Genomic DNA, 14,486 nt, shown 5'->3' on the forward strand with positions numbered 1-14,486 from the left:
TCGGCCAAGTTGACGTGAGGCACAAAGTGGGAGAGTGGAAGAGGCTTGGTACCTTTGGGCCCTGCTCGGCACCTGGTGTGGGCTTCGCGCCCGGGCCTGGTGAGTGGCACCAGCTGACGGTCAGCAGGAATGGGGGTGGGAGGAAGGCAGAGCTGACCTACCACCAGGACGCGGCACAACGGGCAGCTGGCAGGTCCCTCTCCTCCTGCCAAAGGAAACACGCTCTGAGGGGCCGGGGTAGCCAGAGGCCTTGAGCCAGGGCTTTCATGCCCACTGGGTCGAGAAGTCTGACAAAGGGCCAGAAATTTCTTCCCCCAATACTTCCAAAGAAGCCTACTCGAAGTCAGGTGCTTTATATTCTTTATCTCATTTAATTCCAACAACCCTGTGAGGCAGCCATGTTTCGTAGATTATTCTCGTTTCGTAGAGGATGAGGCGAGGCACTAGAAACCAGGAAGTGTGGCTCCAGAATCTGCACTAACTTTGCATATTATATACCAGGGCTTGCCAAATTTATTCTAAAAAGGCAGATAGTAAATATTTTAGGTTTGAGAGCCTCATTTGGTTTCTGTTGCATATTCTTCTTCTTTATTATAACCCTTTAAAAACCATTCGTAGCTTGCAAGGCCATATGAAACAGGCCATAGCTCAGACCCGGCCTGCGGGTCACACTTTGCCAGCCCTTGGCATACATATACAATGTCCACTATTTACTGTGGACTGTGCTCCGCTGTCCCGGGTCCCACACTACCAAATGGCTGCGCGATAATGGTACTTCTGTCCCCATCTACATCATAAGGTCGCTAGGAGGAGGACTGCATAAGTGACATGCCCCAGCACAGTGCCCGACACACGGTGATGGTCCACACCCACGTATGAGGCAGACCACAGGATGGGGAGGAAAAGGCTTTAAGAAAGGCCTTGCCAGTGTCAAATGGCACGGAGGAAAGGACGGGCACCAGCAGATGGGAAGGCCTAGGCGGAAAGACACGAAGTTTGGGGTTTCTGAACATTTTAAACAAACTTCCTAAGTAAAAACAAAAACAAAAACAAAAACGAGGCTGCTGAACTTCAAAAGTGAAAGATGAACTGTGCCTTGGGGCGCCTGGGTGGCTCAGTCGGTTAAGTGTCTGACTTCGATTCAGGTCATGATCTCACGGTTTGGGAGTTTGAGCCCCGCGTTGGGCCCTGTGCTGACAGCTTGGAGCCTGGAGCCTGCTTCGGATTCTGTGTCTCCCTCTCTCCCTGCCCCTCCCCGACTCATACTCTCTCAAAAATAAATAAACGTTAAAAAAAAAAAAAGAAGGAAAGAAAGAAAGATGAGCTGTGCCCTGAACAGAAGGGACTCTCAGTAAGACCTTTAAGTACTGAAGCCCCTCTAGCATTTGAGAATCGGTTTCATATGCCCCCCCAACCAGCCTCACTTAGGGTCTTTTTAGGGACACAGTGAAGGTGGGAAGGCCCTCTGGATTCCCCAAGCTGCTACTACGCAGACCCTTCTCATGCAGAAGTGAGAGGAAGGAGAATGGCCTATGGTAGGCCTCTCCCTAAGCTAACTGGAATGTGGAACACCCAGTTTTCAAAATAGGTAGGTTATAGGATCATTCCTGGCTTTACAGAGGGCTCTCTTCAGTGTGCCGGGCACTTACCAGGTCCTTGAGGAACTGAAACCCACCTGATTGATCCAGACCTGGTTTACTGGCCCTGAGGTACATGGCTGGGCCTTGGGTGGAGAGCCCATGGTTACTGGGATTCCCTAGCCTCTTAAGACTTCAGGCCCCTGATCATGGGGCTCAATGGAGTTGGCCTCATCCAGGCTGTGACAAGTGATGGGCTTGCAGCCCACCACACTTGCGTCAGCCTAAGAGCCCTGCAGGCAGCGGAACCCAGGGACTGGCAGGGTCCTGGCACAGGCTAGACACAATACTCAAATCTGTCCAGGCCTCGTGGCACCTGCCTGAGCTTCTTGGCAACCTGGGTCCTTAGAGGGCCTTATGGTGCTGGGATTACAGCCCAATGCTAGGGAGGGGGACACATTTCTGCTGGAGGGCCTTGCCTAAGAGGGGCAAACACCCGAGCATGTGTGATAGAGCTAGTGTGGTAGAGCTTCATTCTGAACCACGGAATGAAGACTACATTTCCCAACCTCTCTTGCAGCTGGGTGTGTGAATGAGCTGTAAGCCAAAATGTTCTGTAATAGCTATGGCGCCTTGCCTTCAAAGACAGATGGCACGTACCCGTTGCCCCTTCATCTATCTTCTCACTGGGAATGTGGATGTGATGGCTGGAGCTCTAGCTGCCATCTCAAACCATGAGAAAGAAGGCTATCACCTAGGGATATTACTTCCCAATTGCATACAAATGTCACTTAATCCCCACAGCAACCTCTATTTATGACTCCGGTGTTATGATCTCCATTTTACAGATGACGCAACTAGGCTCAAAGGGTGAAAAAACTTGTTCATGGTCACACAGCCATGCTGAGCCAGGACTAGAATCCCTGACTCCCAAGTCTCAGGCTCATTCACGAGTGCCAAACTGTGTGAAAATGTAGTAACATCACCGAATGGTTAGTGTATGCCAGGCCCTGTGATGAACACTTAGTTCACTGAATCTCCACAACAAGCCTGCAAGGTAAAATCTAACATTATCCCCGTTTTCCAGAGAGATGGCGTGAACTGTATAAGGTAAGAAGCAGAACTGGATTCTAACCCGGGCATTGGGACTCCAGGGCCTCTTCTGTTAATATACTATCCTCTCTAGCGAAAACCCTGCTTCCCAGGTAATTAGGAAAAGGTACAGAGTAGCAGCCCACCTGTGTGGGGGACAAGGTCAGCGGTGGAAGGCAGGAGCCATAGCTGGTGAGAGAAGCACTCTGCAGGAAGCACAAACCTCACTGAGCCCTTGTGAGCATTGGGGCCCAGGCCCGAGGAAGCCGCATAAGGCCCTGTCCCTCCTGCATCTAGTGGGCTGGGGAAGGGAGGAAGAATGTGGGCAAAAAGTCAGGCAACTAATGGTTCCCCTTGTCTCCTGTCAAAGGCCTCACAAAGACCTAGAGCATCAGGAGGGGCTGGTCTTCTGCAATACCAGGCAGAGAGAGAAGGACGGGTGAGGTCTGAGTAGCCTCACAGAGAAGGCTCTGGATTCAGGAAGCTGGTAGATGTCATTGTGGCCGCAGCTGGCCCCGGAGCTGGGTAAATTTGGGAAAAACTTCTGAGTGTCCAGCCACCAAACTCACGTGGATCCCACCCCTTTGGCCATAATTGCCAGGGTGATCCCTAGGGTCCTGCTGTGAGCGAGGAATGGCGAGGGAAGAACCCAGAATTCAGGCCTCCTATAGTGTTTTGGGTCTAGTGCAGGTCCTCACGCTCTCTTGCCTGGACAATTACAACAGCTACTCTATCCTTTACGCAGAGGCAGCTGGCCTGGGTGGGGGACTCAGGCTGAAGCACAGCAAGGACTAGGTCCTCCTGTGGACAACCTCCTGTCTCCTGCCACCAAGGTGACCAAGACCAGGACTCTCAGCTGGCTCTCCAAGCCCTCTGTCCCTCTTGGCTGCATCACCCCTCTTTCCCAGTGCTCTGTGCCAGCCCCGCAGGCTTGGCCGCAGGCAACAGCCCCGGCCGTTGGCACGGGCCCTCTTACGGTGGGCAGAGTCTGGGCTGAGACAAATTAAGAGTCCCTCCCCGAATTCACCCAGGCCTTTCACACAGTCATGATTTGCTCAGGCAAGTCCACTTATGTGGAAGCTCTTCTTCCTGGCCCTGTGCTGGACACAAGACCTAGATGAAGAAAATTCAGTTTCTGCCCCCGGGCTCCCGGTCCACTGGGGAAGAAAACCAAGAGAAGGATGATTATGGGGACCAATGGCATGTGTGCACAAGGAGCCACACACAACAGTGTTCACTGCAAAAGACTGGGGGAAGCCCCCAAATACTCATCTATAGAGGAGTGTTTTTTTTTTTTTTTAATTTTTTTTTCAACGTTTATTTATTTTTGGGACAGAGAGAGAGCATGAACGGGGGAGGGGCAGAGAGAGAGGGAGACACAGAATCGGAAACAGGCTCCAGGCTCTGAGCCATCAGCCCAGAGCCTGATGCGGGGCTCGAACTCACGGACCGCGAGATCGTGACCTGGCTGAAGTCGGACGCTCAACCGACTGCGCCACCCAGGCGCCCCTAGAGGAGTGTTTAAAGAAAGGATGGCTCGACCCTACTACCCAGCTACTAAAAACAATGAGATAGCTTTCTATGGCCTGACATCAAGATATCTAAGACATTCTAGAGAGAAAATCAGTTGCAGAACAACACAGAGTATGATTCAATTTATGTAGATCCCCTATATATTTCTATAGGTACAGATCTTGAAGAATACATCCCCAACTGTGAACAATCTCTGAGCAACAGAGGGAGAAATGGAGGGGAAAGGTGGCCAAGATTTTGTCGTTTGTTCAAATACTTTAAGAAGTTGTAACAAAGGATGATGATTTTAAAAAAAACCACAAAACTATAGCTAACTTGACAATAATATATTTTATTTTATTTATTTTTTATTTTTTTTTCAACTTTTATTTATTTTTGGGACAGAGAGAGACAGAGCATGAACGGGGGAGGGGCAGAGAGAGAGGGAGACACAGAATCGGAAACAGGCTCCAGGCTCCGAGCCGTCAGCCCAGAGCCTGACGCGGGGCTCGAACTCACGGACCGCGAGATCGTGACCTGGCTGAAGTCGGACGCTTAACCGACTGCGCCACCCAGGCGCCCCGACAATAATATATTTTAAAAAATAACAGTATTCCTAAGGGACAGAGGTAGCATAGAGGAGAGGATGGCATGCTCTGTTGGGGAAAGGAGATGGGTGTCACTGAAAGTTTCAGAGGTTCATTCTTAGCTGGGTTTTGAAGGATGAGTAGGAGTTAACCAATTTTTTTTAAGGTTTATTTAACTTTTTTTTTTTTTTTTAGCATTTATTCATTTTTGAGAGAGAGAGAGAGAGAGAGAGAGAGAGAGAGAGAAGGCAGGGGAGGGGCAGAGAGAGAGGTTGACACAGAGCTTGAACTCATGGACCTGAGTTGAAGTTGGATGCTTAACCGACTGAGCCACCCAGGTGCTCCAGGAGTTCACCAGTCTTAAATAGAGGGTATCCATTGAAATCTGCCCACTCTGAGCTGCTTTCATTGATCCCAGTGTCATCCTTTTGCTGCAGAAGTGAATGGTGGCTGAGCGTAGGGCTGGGTCCCACTGGGCTGTGGGAAGGCTATTAATTTCACTTTGTCTGAGCTCCTAGTACCCAGAATCCTCTAAGCATACACACCACACCCCTCCTGGTTCTACAGGTATTTATATTTGCACTTGTCTCACCAGTCTGTGAGCTGGGGTTGGAGTTGGGTGCTGAGAACAGGGCACACTCATCAAGTAGTCCTTAGGCACATGGGATAGGCACTCAGATTATGTATGCATCTAGTCTTTCTGAGCCCCCTGTTCTGTCTAGAGAGTAGCAAGAAGGGGAACACACCTAATGCTGAAATTGGGTGCCATCAACCTCAGTTGTATGCCTGGTTGCTTGCCTTTATTCCCTCGTCTGTGGCCAGAACTGCCCGCTGGCCATAGGCCTCAAGAACAGAGAGCTGCAAGTCTCTGTCCCCAGTCACACTGCCCAGAAAAGCAGTTCCTACAGAGAATGGCCATGAGAATGGCTGTGAGGACAATGGCCTCACGGGGCCAGGCTGAGGGAAGGGGCATTGACAGTGCAGGACCCTTTCAATAACCAGTCTATCCATCACTCTCCAGGGCCCATGACGCCCTCAGGCAGGAGCTGAGGCAGCAGGAAAGAGCCGTTCCAGAATCAGAAAGTGGAGCTGTTCACCCACAGAATCACTCTAGGGAAGTTTTGGGATTGTGGCCCAAATTGCCTCAGGGAAGGCTGTAAGTGGAAGCAGGCTGGCCTAGGGGCCCTTCCAGACCAGGATCCATGGAAGTGCTGAGAATACATTGAGAAGGGGAGCTGGGGTGAACGTTGAAAGCAAGGAGGAGGAGGGCTGGGTGTCTACATGGAAGAAAAGATGAGGGCCTCTGGAAGAAGGAATTAGGAAGGTAACATTCAAAACATAGCCAGAACCAGCCATGTCTCACCAGCCCCATCACCTCATACTAGAACTCTGAGGGCTTCCTACTGGTTCCTCTGCGGCCTCTATTGCCTCTCGTCATCTGTCCTCCACACAGAGCCTGCGTGATCCCATTAAAACCCAAGTCAGACGTGGCACTGCTCTGCTCAGAATGCTCCAATGGCTTCTCCTCTTACTCAGATAAACAACAGCTTCCTCTCCGACCTCAAGTCCCATGTGTTCCACCCTACTGACATCAGAACAGCTACACTGACTTCTTGTTCCTCAAACAGTAATCACCTCAGGGCCTTTGCACTTGCTATTCCTGCTGTCTGGAATGCTCTTGCCCTGATATCCACAGGTTCATTCCCTCATGTTTTGCACGTATTTGTTCAAATGCCACCTTATCTATCTGAAAGGCCTTCCCTGACGACTCTGTATGAAATAGCAGTCTACAACCCTCCCCATCTCTGTCTCCTCATCTGCTTTATTTATTTATTTATTTATTTATTTATTTATTTTTTACTGTTTATCTATCAGCTCCTCAAAAGAAGGGACTCAGTTTTGTATGCTGCCATATCCCAGCACCTAAACAGTGCTCAGCACCTATTAGTACTCAAATACCTGTTGTGGGAATGAACAAACAAATGAATAAATGAATGAACCAATGAACGAATGAACTGAATGAATAAATGGCCAGTGAGATAACAGAGCTGCCTCGTTCTCTCCTGAAGGGGCAAAAGAGAACCTGAGGATGTGGGGAGGAGATGCCATGGGTAGGCCGACTGCAGCTCACTGTCAGGAAGAAGGCTGGGATGGCTAGGAGGCTGCCCAGAAGAGCAGCAGGTGGTCTTCTTCTGGAGGTTCCGAGCCCCCAGTTGGCACAGGCCCTCTTACGGTGGGCAGAGTCTGGGGTGAGACAAATCAAAAGTCCCTCTGGCCATGGAGAGCTTGTGTGGCGGTGTGGGTGGGTGTAGATGTGTATGAGAGGGAGGATGGTGAGGCCGAAAGCAGGCCCCAGGCCTTCAGGCTGGCTCCCTCCGACAAGACAGACGAATGGCCTTGGTTCAGATGATAAACAGAAACGTACTGAGTTTCTGGGTTTACCCTCATCAGTCTTATTCTGAGGCTGCAATGTTGGGGCTGCTTTAGAACCTCTTTTAAAACCCCGTATCTCAAAAAGTTGTCCAGTTCTTTGTCAGTCTCTGTCCCGTTTCGTAACAGGAAACTGAGGCCCAGAGTGGGGCAGTATTGTGCTGAGGTCCTCACCTACACACCTTCCCACTGCTCTCCGCCTCTCCCTTTGCATCACTTCGGGCACCGCATGTGATGGTTGGAGCAGCTCAGTGAGGAAGGTATTTGGATCAACACTGCATGGAAGAGAACATGAGAGTCTGGAAGAGGTTCAGAAACAGCTCAGCTGGGAGAGGCAGAGGCCAGCCTTCTGCCCCCACTTCCTTCCACCCCGGAGCAGGCGGTGCTGGGGCTGCCGTGGCCACATTTTCCCAGTCACCTGCGCAGAGAGCGTGCCGTGGCACGTGGCACGTTGGCTCCACTGGGTGACTATTCTTAGATCTAGGGAGCTAGGAATGATGGATTTAGAACTTACGAGGTGGAAACGTGTTGGCCTGTTTTATAAACAACTGAAATCCTCCCCCCAGACTGTCTTTCTGAGTGCTGTGTTCTCTGTGGAACTGCTGGCTTTCTGGGCTTCCTGGCTGCACTGAGAGAGGGAAGAGAAAAGGCAACTAACCCTCTCGAGGGCCTACTATGGCCACGGATGGTGCCAGGGCTTTTGCATGACTCCATCCCGTTGAACAGAGCAGCCCTGGCAAGACGGTATTGGGATCACACTCTGTGATCACAGAGAGGTCCTGAAATGAGTAGGCCTGGTGTGCAGCCCGGTCCTGCCAGCAGGGATCTGGACCTGGTGGGTGGAGTGTTAAGGGCACAGGGTGGCAGCTCTGGAGTTTAATTCCTGGTAAGCGTTTCAAGTACTACGATTTCTTCACTGGAGGTGACAAGCTGCTGGCCTGTCCTCACAGCCAGCCAGGGACCCTCCTCTCAATAGGTTCCAGGTTGCCATCATCCCTTTTTAAGTGTGTTCCCAGAGCTGGCCACAGCTCTCTAGAGACAATACACCCCTCTGGACGTATACCTTGTCCTGGAGGCGGCCTCCATCAGTTTAGCCGAGGCCACAGGAGCTGTGTTGGAGTCCCGGTCTGTGGACTCCTAAACCGTGCATGAGAAGCTATGCTGCGTCCTCTGGCCTGGGCTGTGTGCTTCTGTTCTGGACCTGGCCAGAACTTTCAAGTTGTCTCCATTATTGTCTTACTGAATGGACACAGAAATCCCCGAGGGGCACTAGAGGAGGGGCAGGGGCACAGATGCAGCTCTGGGACCAGGGGCAGTGGGACTGCTGCCATTCCTGGGTCCTGGTCACCAACAGAGCCTCCCTACGCTGTTCTCCTCCCTGTGCCTGTCTGGGAATCACCACTGTGTGTGAGAAGAGGCTGGGCATTAGCACAACAGTGGGGGTAGGGGTGAGAGGGTCTGGGGCAGAAGAATCTATAGGCAGATCAGAAGATTAGGGCTCTAGAGAGGAGCCAGACTGGATGACACAAACCTGAGAAGGAATTCTCCCTTGCTTTCCAATCACTTACTAATGAGCGTCTGCTCTGTGTTTGGTGCTGTACCCAATTCAGGTCGATGTATTTGGCACACGGCAACTAGGCCCCCACACAGTACGAGTGCTAGGTCAGGGACACATGCCAACTCTTCAGAAGGATCAAACCCCTTTGGGAATAGAGCCTGTCACTTACTTATCTTCTCTTTTTCAGACAGTAAATTTTTATTGAACTCCATGACAGCCAAAAAAGAAAGAAAGAAAATACAATAGTACAAAAGAGGAAAAAACTAAGGGATCAATCCTTTAAATTTACATTAATGTCTTTTTTTTCCTTTTAAGAAAACTTTAATTTTTTTAGAGTGGTTTCAGGTTACAGAAAAATTGAGCATGAGGTACAGAAAATTCCCGGTCTCCATACACTCACTGCTTCCCCACTATCGATAGCCCGCACCCGAGTGGTACATTTGTTACAATCGATGAACCCACCCTGACACATCATTAGGGCCCAAAGTCCCACAGTTTACATTAGGGGTCACTCTTGGTGTTGCTGTACATTCTATGGGCTCTGACAAATATGCGATGACATGTATCCACCATTATAGCATCGGACAGAACAGTTCCACTGCCCTAGGTCCTCTGTGCTCCACCTATTTATGGTTTTATCCAGCAGAGTGAATGCATGAGTGGAGGAATAGCTATTCCTCCCATAAGAGTGCCCGTAAGGTTCACGCACGGCTCTAGCAGGAGGAATACAGAAGTGAACAGGACACAGGCCCGTGTCCTCCAGGGGCGTACATTCTACTGAGGCAACAACAAGCAAGCAGACACAAATCAACAGGATGCATCTAGTGATAAAGAGCTATAAAGAAACAAAATGGAATAATATGATTGAAAGGACAGGTGGTCAGGAAGTCCTCTCCAATAAGGTGGCCTCTGAGCCAACCTCAGGGTGAGAAGGAGCCAGGTCTACAAGCACCTGGAGGAAGAGCTTTCCAGGCAGAGACAATGATAAATATAAAATCCCAGAGTGGGAAGTTCTGCCCGTTCTATGTGTGTGGGGCCGAGAGAGCTGGGGAGAGGCAGGCCTTGAGAGGGAAGGGAAGCCTGGTGAGGAGTCAGGAGTTTATTCTGAGGATGCTGAGAAGCCACCGGAGAGTTTTAAGCAGGGAGTGAGAAGATCTGACTTACGTTTGAAAAGGCTGCTCTGTGAAGGGGGAAACACAGGGAGACTTTCAGGAGGCTCCTGCCTGGCAGAGGACCTGGCGTGAGGGGGCAGGATGGAGTGGGCTGGAGCAGGGGAATGGGCAGAAACGGACGGATTTATTCTACTCTGATAGTAGGGTGTTTGGACCTGTTGACGGATTGACACAGGGAGTGAGTGACGGGGATTCGTTGAGCGATGGCAGCCGGTAGTGCCATTTATGAGGTGGAGGAGCCTGGGGGAGGGCTGGGCTTAGGGAGCAAATGGAGTTCTGTTGTGGACATTTTAAGGTGGAAGTGCCTACTAGACGTGAATGGATGGATGGATGAATACGCCCCCAAAGACAGGCTTCTGGTGAGCCTACAGGATTACGAACCTGAGTGAGAACTGGGAAACTGAGGATGACAACCGCAGGAGCCACCAGGTGAACAGTGGGCAGCTCCAGAGGTAATGGTGTGCTCATGACTCGATGGGGCCTGACTTGGTGCCTTCGTCATGCTGAATTCTAGCTTCTGCTTTTCTTTTTTTCTTGAAGGAAGTGCATGACTGGGATGATGCATACTCCACAGGCCTTTGTAAATGTCCCTACTTCATAAAAAAATGTGTAACATTTGGAAGCAAAATTGCCCTTTTGGATAATTACAACCAACCGGCCCAAGGTCTCCCGCTGGTCCTGTGGGAAGCAGCACCCTCCCCTCAGCCTGGGAGTGGCCTGCTGGGCTGGGACATACCAGCCAGCGCTCCTCCCCTGGGGCGGGTGTCAGCGGGAGAAGTTGCAATCCCGGAGGATGCGGGGTCTGCACAGCATGAGAAATGCTGCAGCCCTGCTGCCAGACTCTCTCTGGAACATGTTCTAATTCCTAGGGAGTATGAGGCCACCCGAAATGAGGGCCTGTGAAGGAGGCAGCTCTGAGAGGCCCTGTGGCCCTGGCCCTAGAAGAACACACAACCGCAGCTAGGGAGGTCTGGTGAGTCCCACTGGCTGTTCACATCCCTGATGGGACTACTCAGCCTCCTATGGGCTCAGTCCAAAGGGACAGATTCCCCTCCCAGACGAGGGGGTTAGAAGCTCTAAGGTAGAGGCCGGGCATGTGTCCCCAGGGTGCAAATCTTCCAGTGGCACCCCAGCTCAGAAGGAAATCCAAAGTCTAGTCCTTGACCTATACAGTTCCACACCATCTGGGTCCCAGCTACCTCTCTGATGCCTGCTGTCGCCACTCCCCTCCCCACTCACTCCTCCTGAGCCACAGTGGCTTCCTTACTGTTCCTCTAACTGGTCAGCCATGCTTTTAGCTTCACATGGGTCTGCTCCCTCTGCCTGGAACACTCTTCTCTGGGTATCCACATGGCGTCCTACCTCCTTTCATTTGGGTCTTAGTTTAATTTTCACCTTCTCAGAGAACCTTCCCTGATCAGTCAACCCCATCCATCTCTCCTCTCACCCTGTTTTATTTTCTTTCCTGTCACATAACACCCCATCATATATTTAGGTCTCTCCACTAAGAAATGAAAAACTTCATGAGAGCAAAAATTTCATTTTGTTCAACTGCTGCAACCCCAGCACTGAGAATAGTTATAGGTATATAAAAGGTGCTCAATAAATATTTGTTTTAGGAATAAACAGCTGTCACTTGCCCCATTCCCTTGGGAATGCCCATTCCCTTGAGGGGAAAGCCCAGTTAAAGAGCTGAGCAGGCTGTCCCCAGGGGTCACCATCAAAAGGAACGCTGTATGAGTATATGTGGAGGGGGCAGCCAGGGCAGCCTGTATTGAAGGCACACGCAATTTGTACAGTGCCTGCAGCCTCAGCTGTGGGGAAGAGAGACATTATAGGTAATGACCGGACAGACTCAACCTTTGGCTAACTCGGCCTGGCCAAGTCTGTCCAAGCTCTGAATAAGCACCCTCACCTACTCAGTGGCCTGCAGGCAGACCCTCTCCCCCTCCCAAGACCAAGAGGAGCCCACTGGGCAGCATGTATCTCAAGTGCTCACTGGATGGGCCAGAAATATGCAAATCATTGTTGTTGCTCAGTAGCTATGGAGCCAGACAGGCTTGGATTTGATCTTGCTTGACACCTACTGTGTATACCTGAGCTTCGGTTTCTTCATATGTAAATAAGGATAGCCATCTTTCCTTTACCTTTTTTTTCCCCCTGGGAACATATGTGTAGAGTACCCAACACAGAGTCTGTCCTGTGATACACGCTTGGTCCACACTTGTTCCCTCCCCTGTCTCCCCAGCTGCTGTGGGGGTGGCCTTGTGCCTCCTGCCCAGGATCCGGTTCCCAGCCCTCCTTGCTTCCAGATGTTAGTACATTTAGGAGGATCCCCAGTGCAGGGGCACATGACAAAAGCATGACATCCCTCCTCTCTGGCCATCCCCCAAGACCCCTTGCATGGAGCAAGTAGATAACACTTCACACAAGTTCTAGCTGAGACCTCAGTCAGTGACTGAGGTGTCCTGACAGGCGCAAGCCACTGAGCATTGCTATGGAAGCCTCTCTATAGCAGTTATTCTCCACTGTGTCACTTGTTTCCTGGCTCAGCTGCCTTGCGGCACAGGGGGAAGGGCAGTGGATGAAGCACCAGAGGATTAGACTCCTGGTGGAGCCTATGCACCTATGGGCTGCATGACCGGCCATAACTCTCTGCTTCTTCCTGACTCTTATCTCCCCCGACTCTAGGTAGTTGGCCACTGTTTCTCAAACCATGGACTGACAACTATCTGCGCTGCATCTGTTAACAGGGTCCCAGTACCGCATCAGACCAGCCGTCAGGGTCTCCCTTGGAGGTGATGATGAACATCTGATGTAGGAGTCAGACTAGCTAAATTGTTTTCAGTCTCCCAGGGGACAAAACAGGCAACACTGAAGCTGCTCTGGTTAGAGCAGGGGTGATGGGCTCAGAGCCCCATGTGCTCAGCCCCCCTCCACTCCCACTGGCTCCACAGCATCCTAGAGCTTCCCAGAGCACAGTCTGAAGACCCCCCCACCCCCAGTCCCAGGGATTTCTAGCACCTTCCCTAGAAGGGAAGTCAAATATTCATTCATTCATTCGCTCACAAATATTTAGGAGGCGCCTTCTGCTTTCTTTATGCAAGTCAGTAGCTCTACTACTTACTAGATGTGTAATATTGGGCCAGTTAATCTCTCCAGGGCTTTCTCATTTGCAAGATGGGAAAAGGATACCTGTTTTCCCTATCTGACAGGATTCTTCTAATGCTCAAAAATCAAACGAAAACACCTGTGAAGAAGTGCTATGTTACCTGGAAAAGACTCTGCAGACACTGACCACCATCACCACCACTGGTATATGTAACTACTTCGGAAGTCATAGAACTAAATGCAGTCCTTAGAGGCCTCTGTAAATGTTACTCTCCTACTTTCTGTAGCTAAACTTCCAGAAGGTGTTACAGGGGTTGGGGAAGCCATCGCTCTGAAAGCTTCATCTGAAAGACAGCAACTTGCCCACAGGGGTATTTCTGAGATTGAAGAATATTACTCAGTTTGAGGAGCCCGGGTGGCTCAGTTGGTTAAGCGTCCGACTTTTGGTTTCAGCTCGGGTCATGATCTCACGGTTCGTGAGTTCGAGTCCTGCACTGGGCTCTGTGCTGACAGCACAGAGATTCTCTCTTCCTCTCTCTGCCCCTCTCCTACACACACACTCTCTCTCTCTCTCTCAAAATAAATGAATAAACGTTTAAAAAAAAAGGATATTACCCGGTTTGTTATCTAAGTGGAACACTTGTCTATTTTCCAAAATTTCTTCATTGATCATATACTAATAAAAGATTTTTAAAAAACTGTTGAAAATACTGATATACAAAATTCTTTCAAAAACTTTTAAGTCTTTATCTGCTGCTTTAAAATGAATTCAGGTTGGGGCGCCTGGGTGGCTCAGTCAGCTAAGCGTCCGACTTCAGCTCAGGTCATGATCTCACAGTCCGTGAGTTCGAGCCCCGCATCGGGCTCTGTGCTGACAGCTCAGAGCCTGGAGCCTGCTTCGGATTCTGTTGTCTCCCTCTCTCTCTGCCCCTCCCCTGCTCATGCTCTGTCTCTCTGTCAAAAATAAATAAAACATTAAAAAAAATAAAAATAAAAAAAAATAAAATGAATTCAGGTGAGGCACTCTGAGCAAGGGCAAATGTCAAGCTCTGCAGGGTATGGGCAGCATGGCCCTATGGGAGGAGCATGGGGCCAGCTCTGCCACTGACTCAGCACGGACTTGGGGACTTGGGTGAGTCACTGTCCTTCCCAGGTCCTCTGTTTCCACACCTATAAACTGAAGGCACAAGCTTTACTGATCTCCAAGAGCCCTTCTAGCTCTGATGGTTAATGTTTCAGGACAGTGGAGTGTAGCTTCCAACATACCCAGGCTGTCTGTCATTCCACAGCACATCTAGACGTGCTGAGGCCGGAGTCTTGCTGAGCTCAAGGTGGCTCATGGAGATGTCATTTGCCGAAAACAATGCCCCTCTCCCTAGTCACTCAACTGGAGTTTCAGACTTTCCAAAGCACCCTCAGCCCCACAATAAACCCAAAGCAGGAGGAT

At 50.4% G+C, this 14,486-nt stretch overlaps 1 protein-coding gene across 12 annotated transcripts in view; it reads right to left on the bottom strand.

Moving 5' to 3' along the window:
* SERGEF (secretion regulating guanine nucleotide exchange factor) overlaps positions 1-14,486 on the bottom strand; it is a 236,452-nt gene that overhangs the window by 4,364 nt on the left and 217,602 nt on the right. For 5 of the 12 annotated variants that reach the window (XM_045484682.1, XM_045484680.1, XM_045484683.1 and 2 more), the window contains one exon: positions 53-205. The exons of 6 other annotated variants lie outside the window; for them this stretch is intronic. In XM_045484682.1, coding sequence (XP_045340638.1) covers positions 53-205 — 153 coding nt within the window. Of the gene's footprint in view, positions 1-52; positions 206-14,486 lie in introns of those variants that run through there. One more of the 12 variants, XM_045484686.1, reaches the window with a different exon arrangement.

The sequence above is a fragment of the Leopardus geoffroyi genome, chromosome D1, assembly GCF_018350155.1.
Source record: "Leopardus geoffroyi isolate Oge1 chromosome D1, O.geoffroyi_Oge1_pat1.0, whole genome shotgun sequence".
Lineage (NCBI taxonomy): Eukaryota > Metazoa > Chordata > Mammalia > Carnivora > Felidae > Leopardus > Leopardus geoffroyi.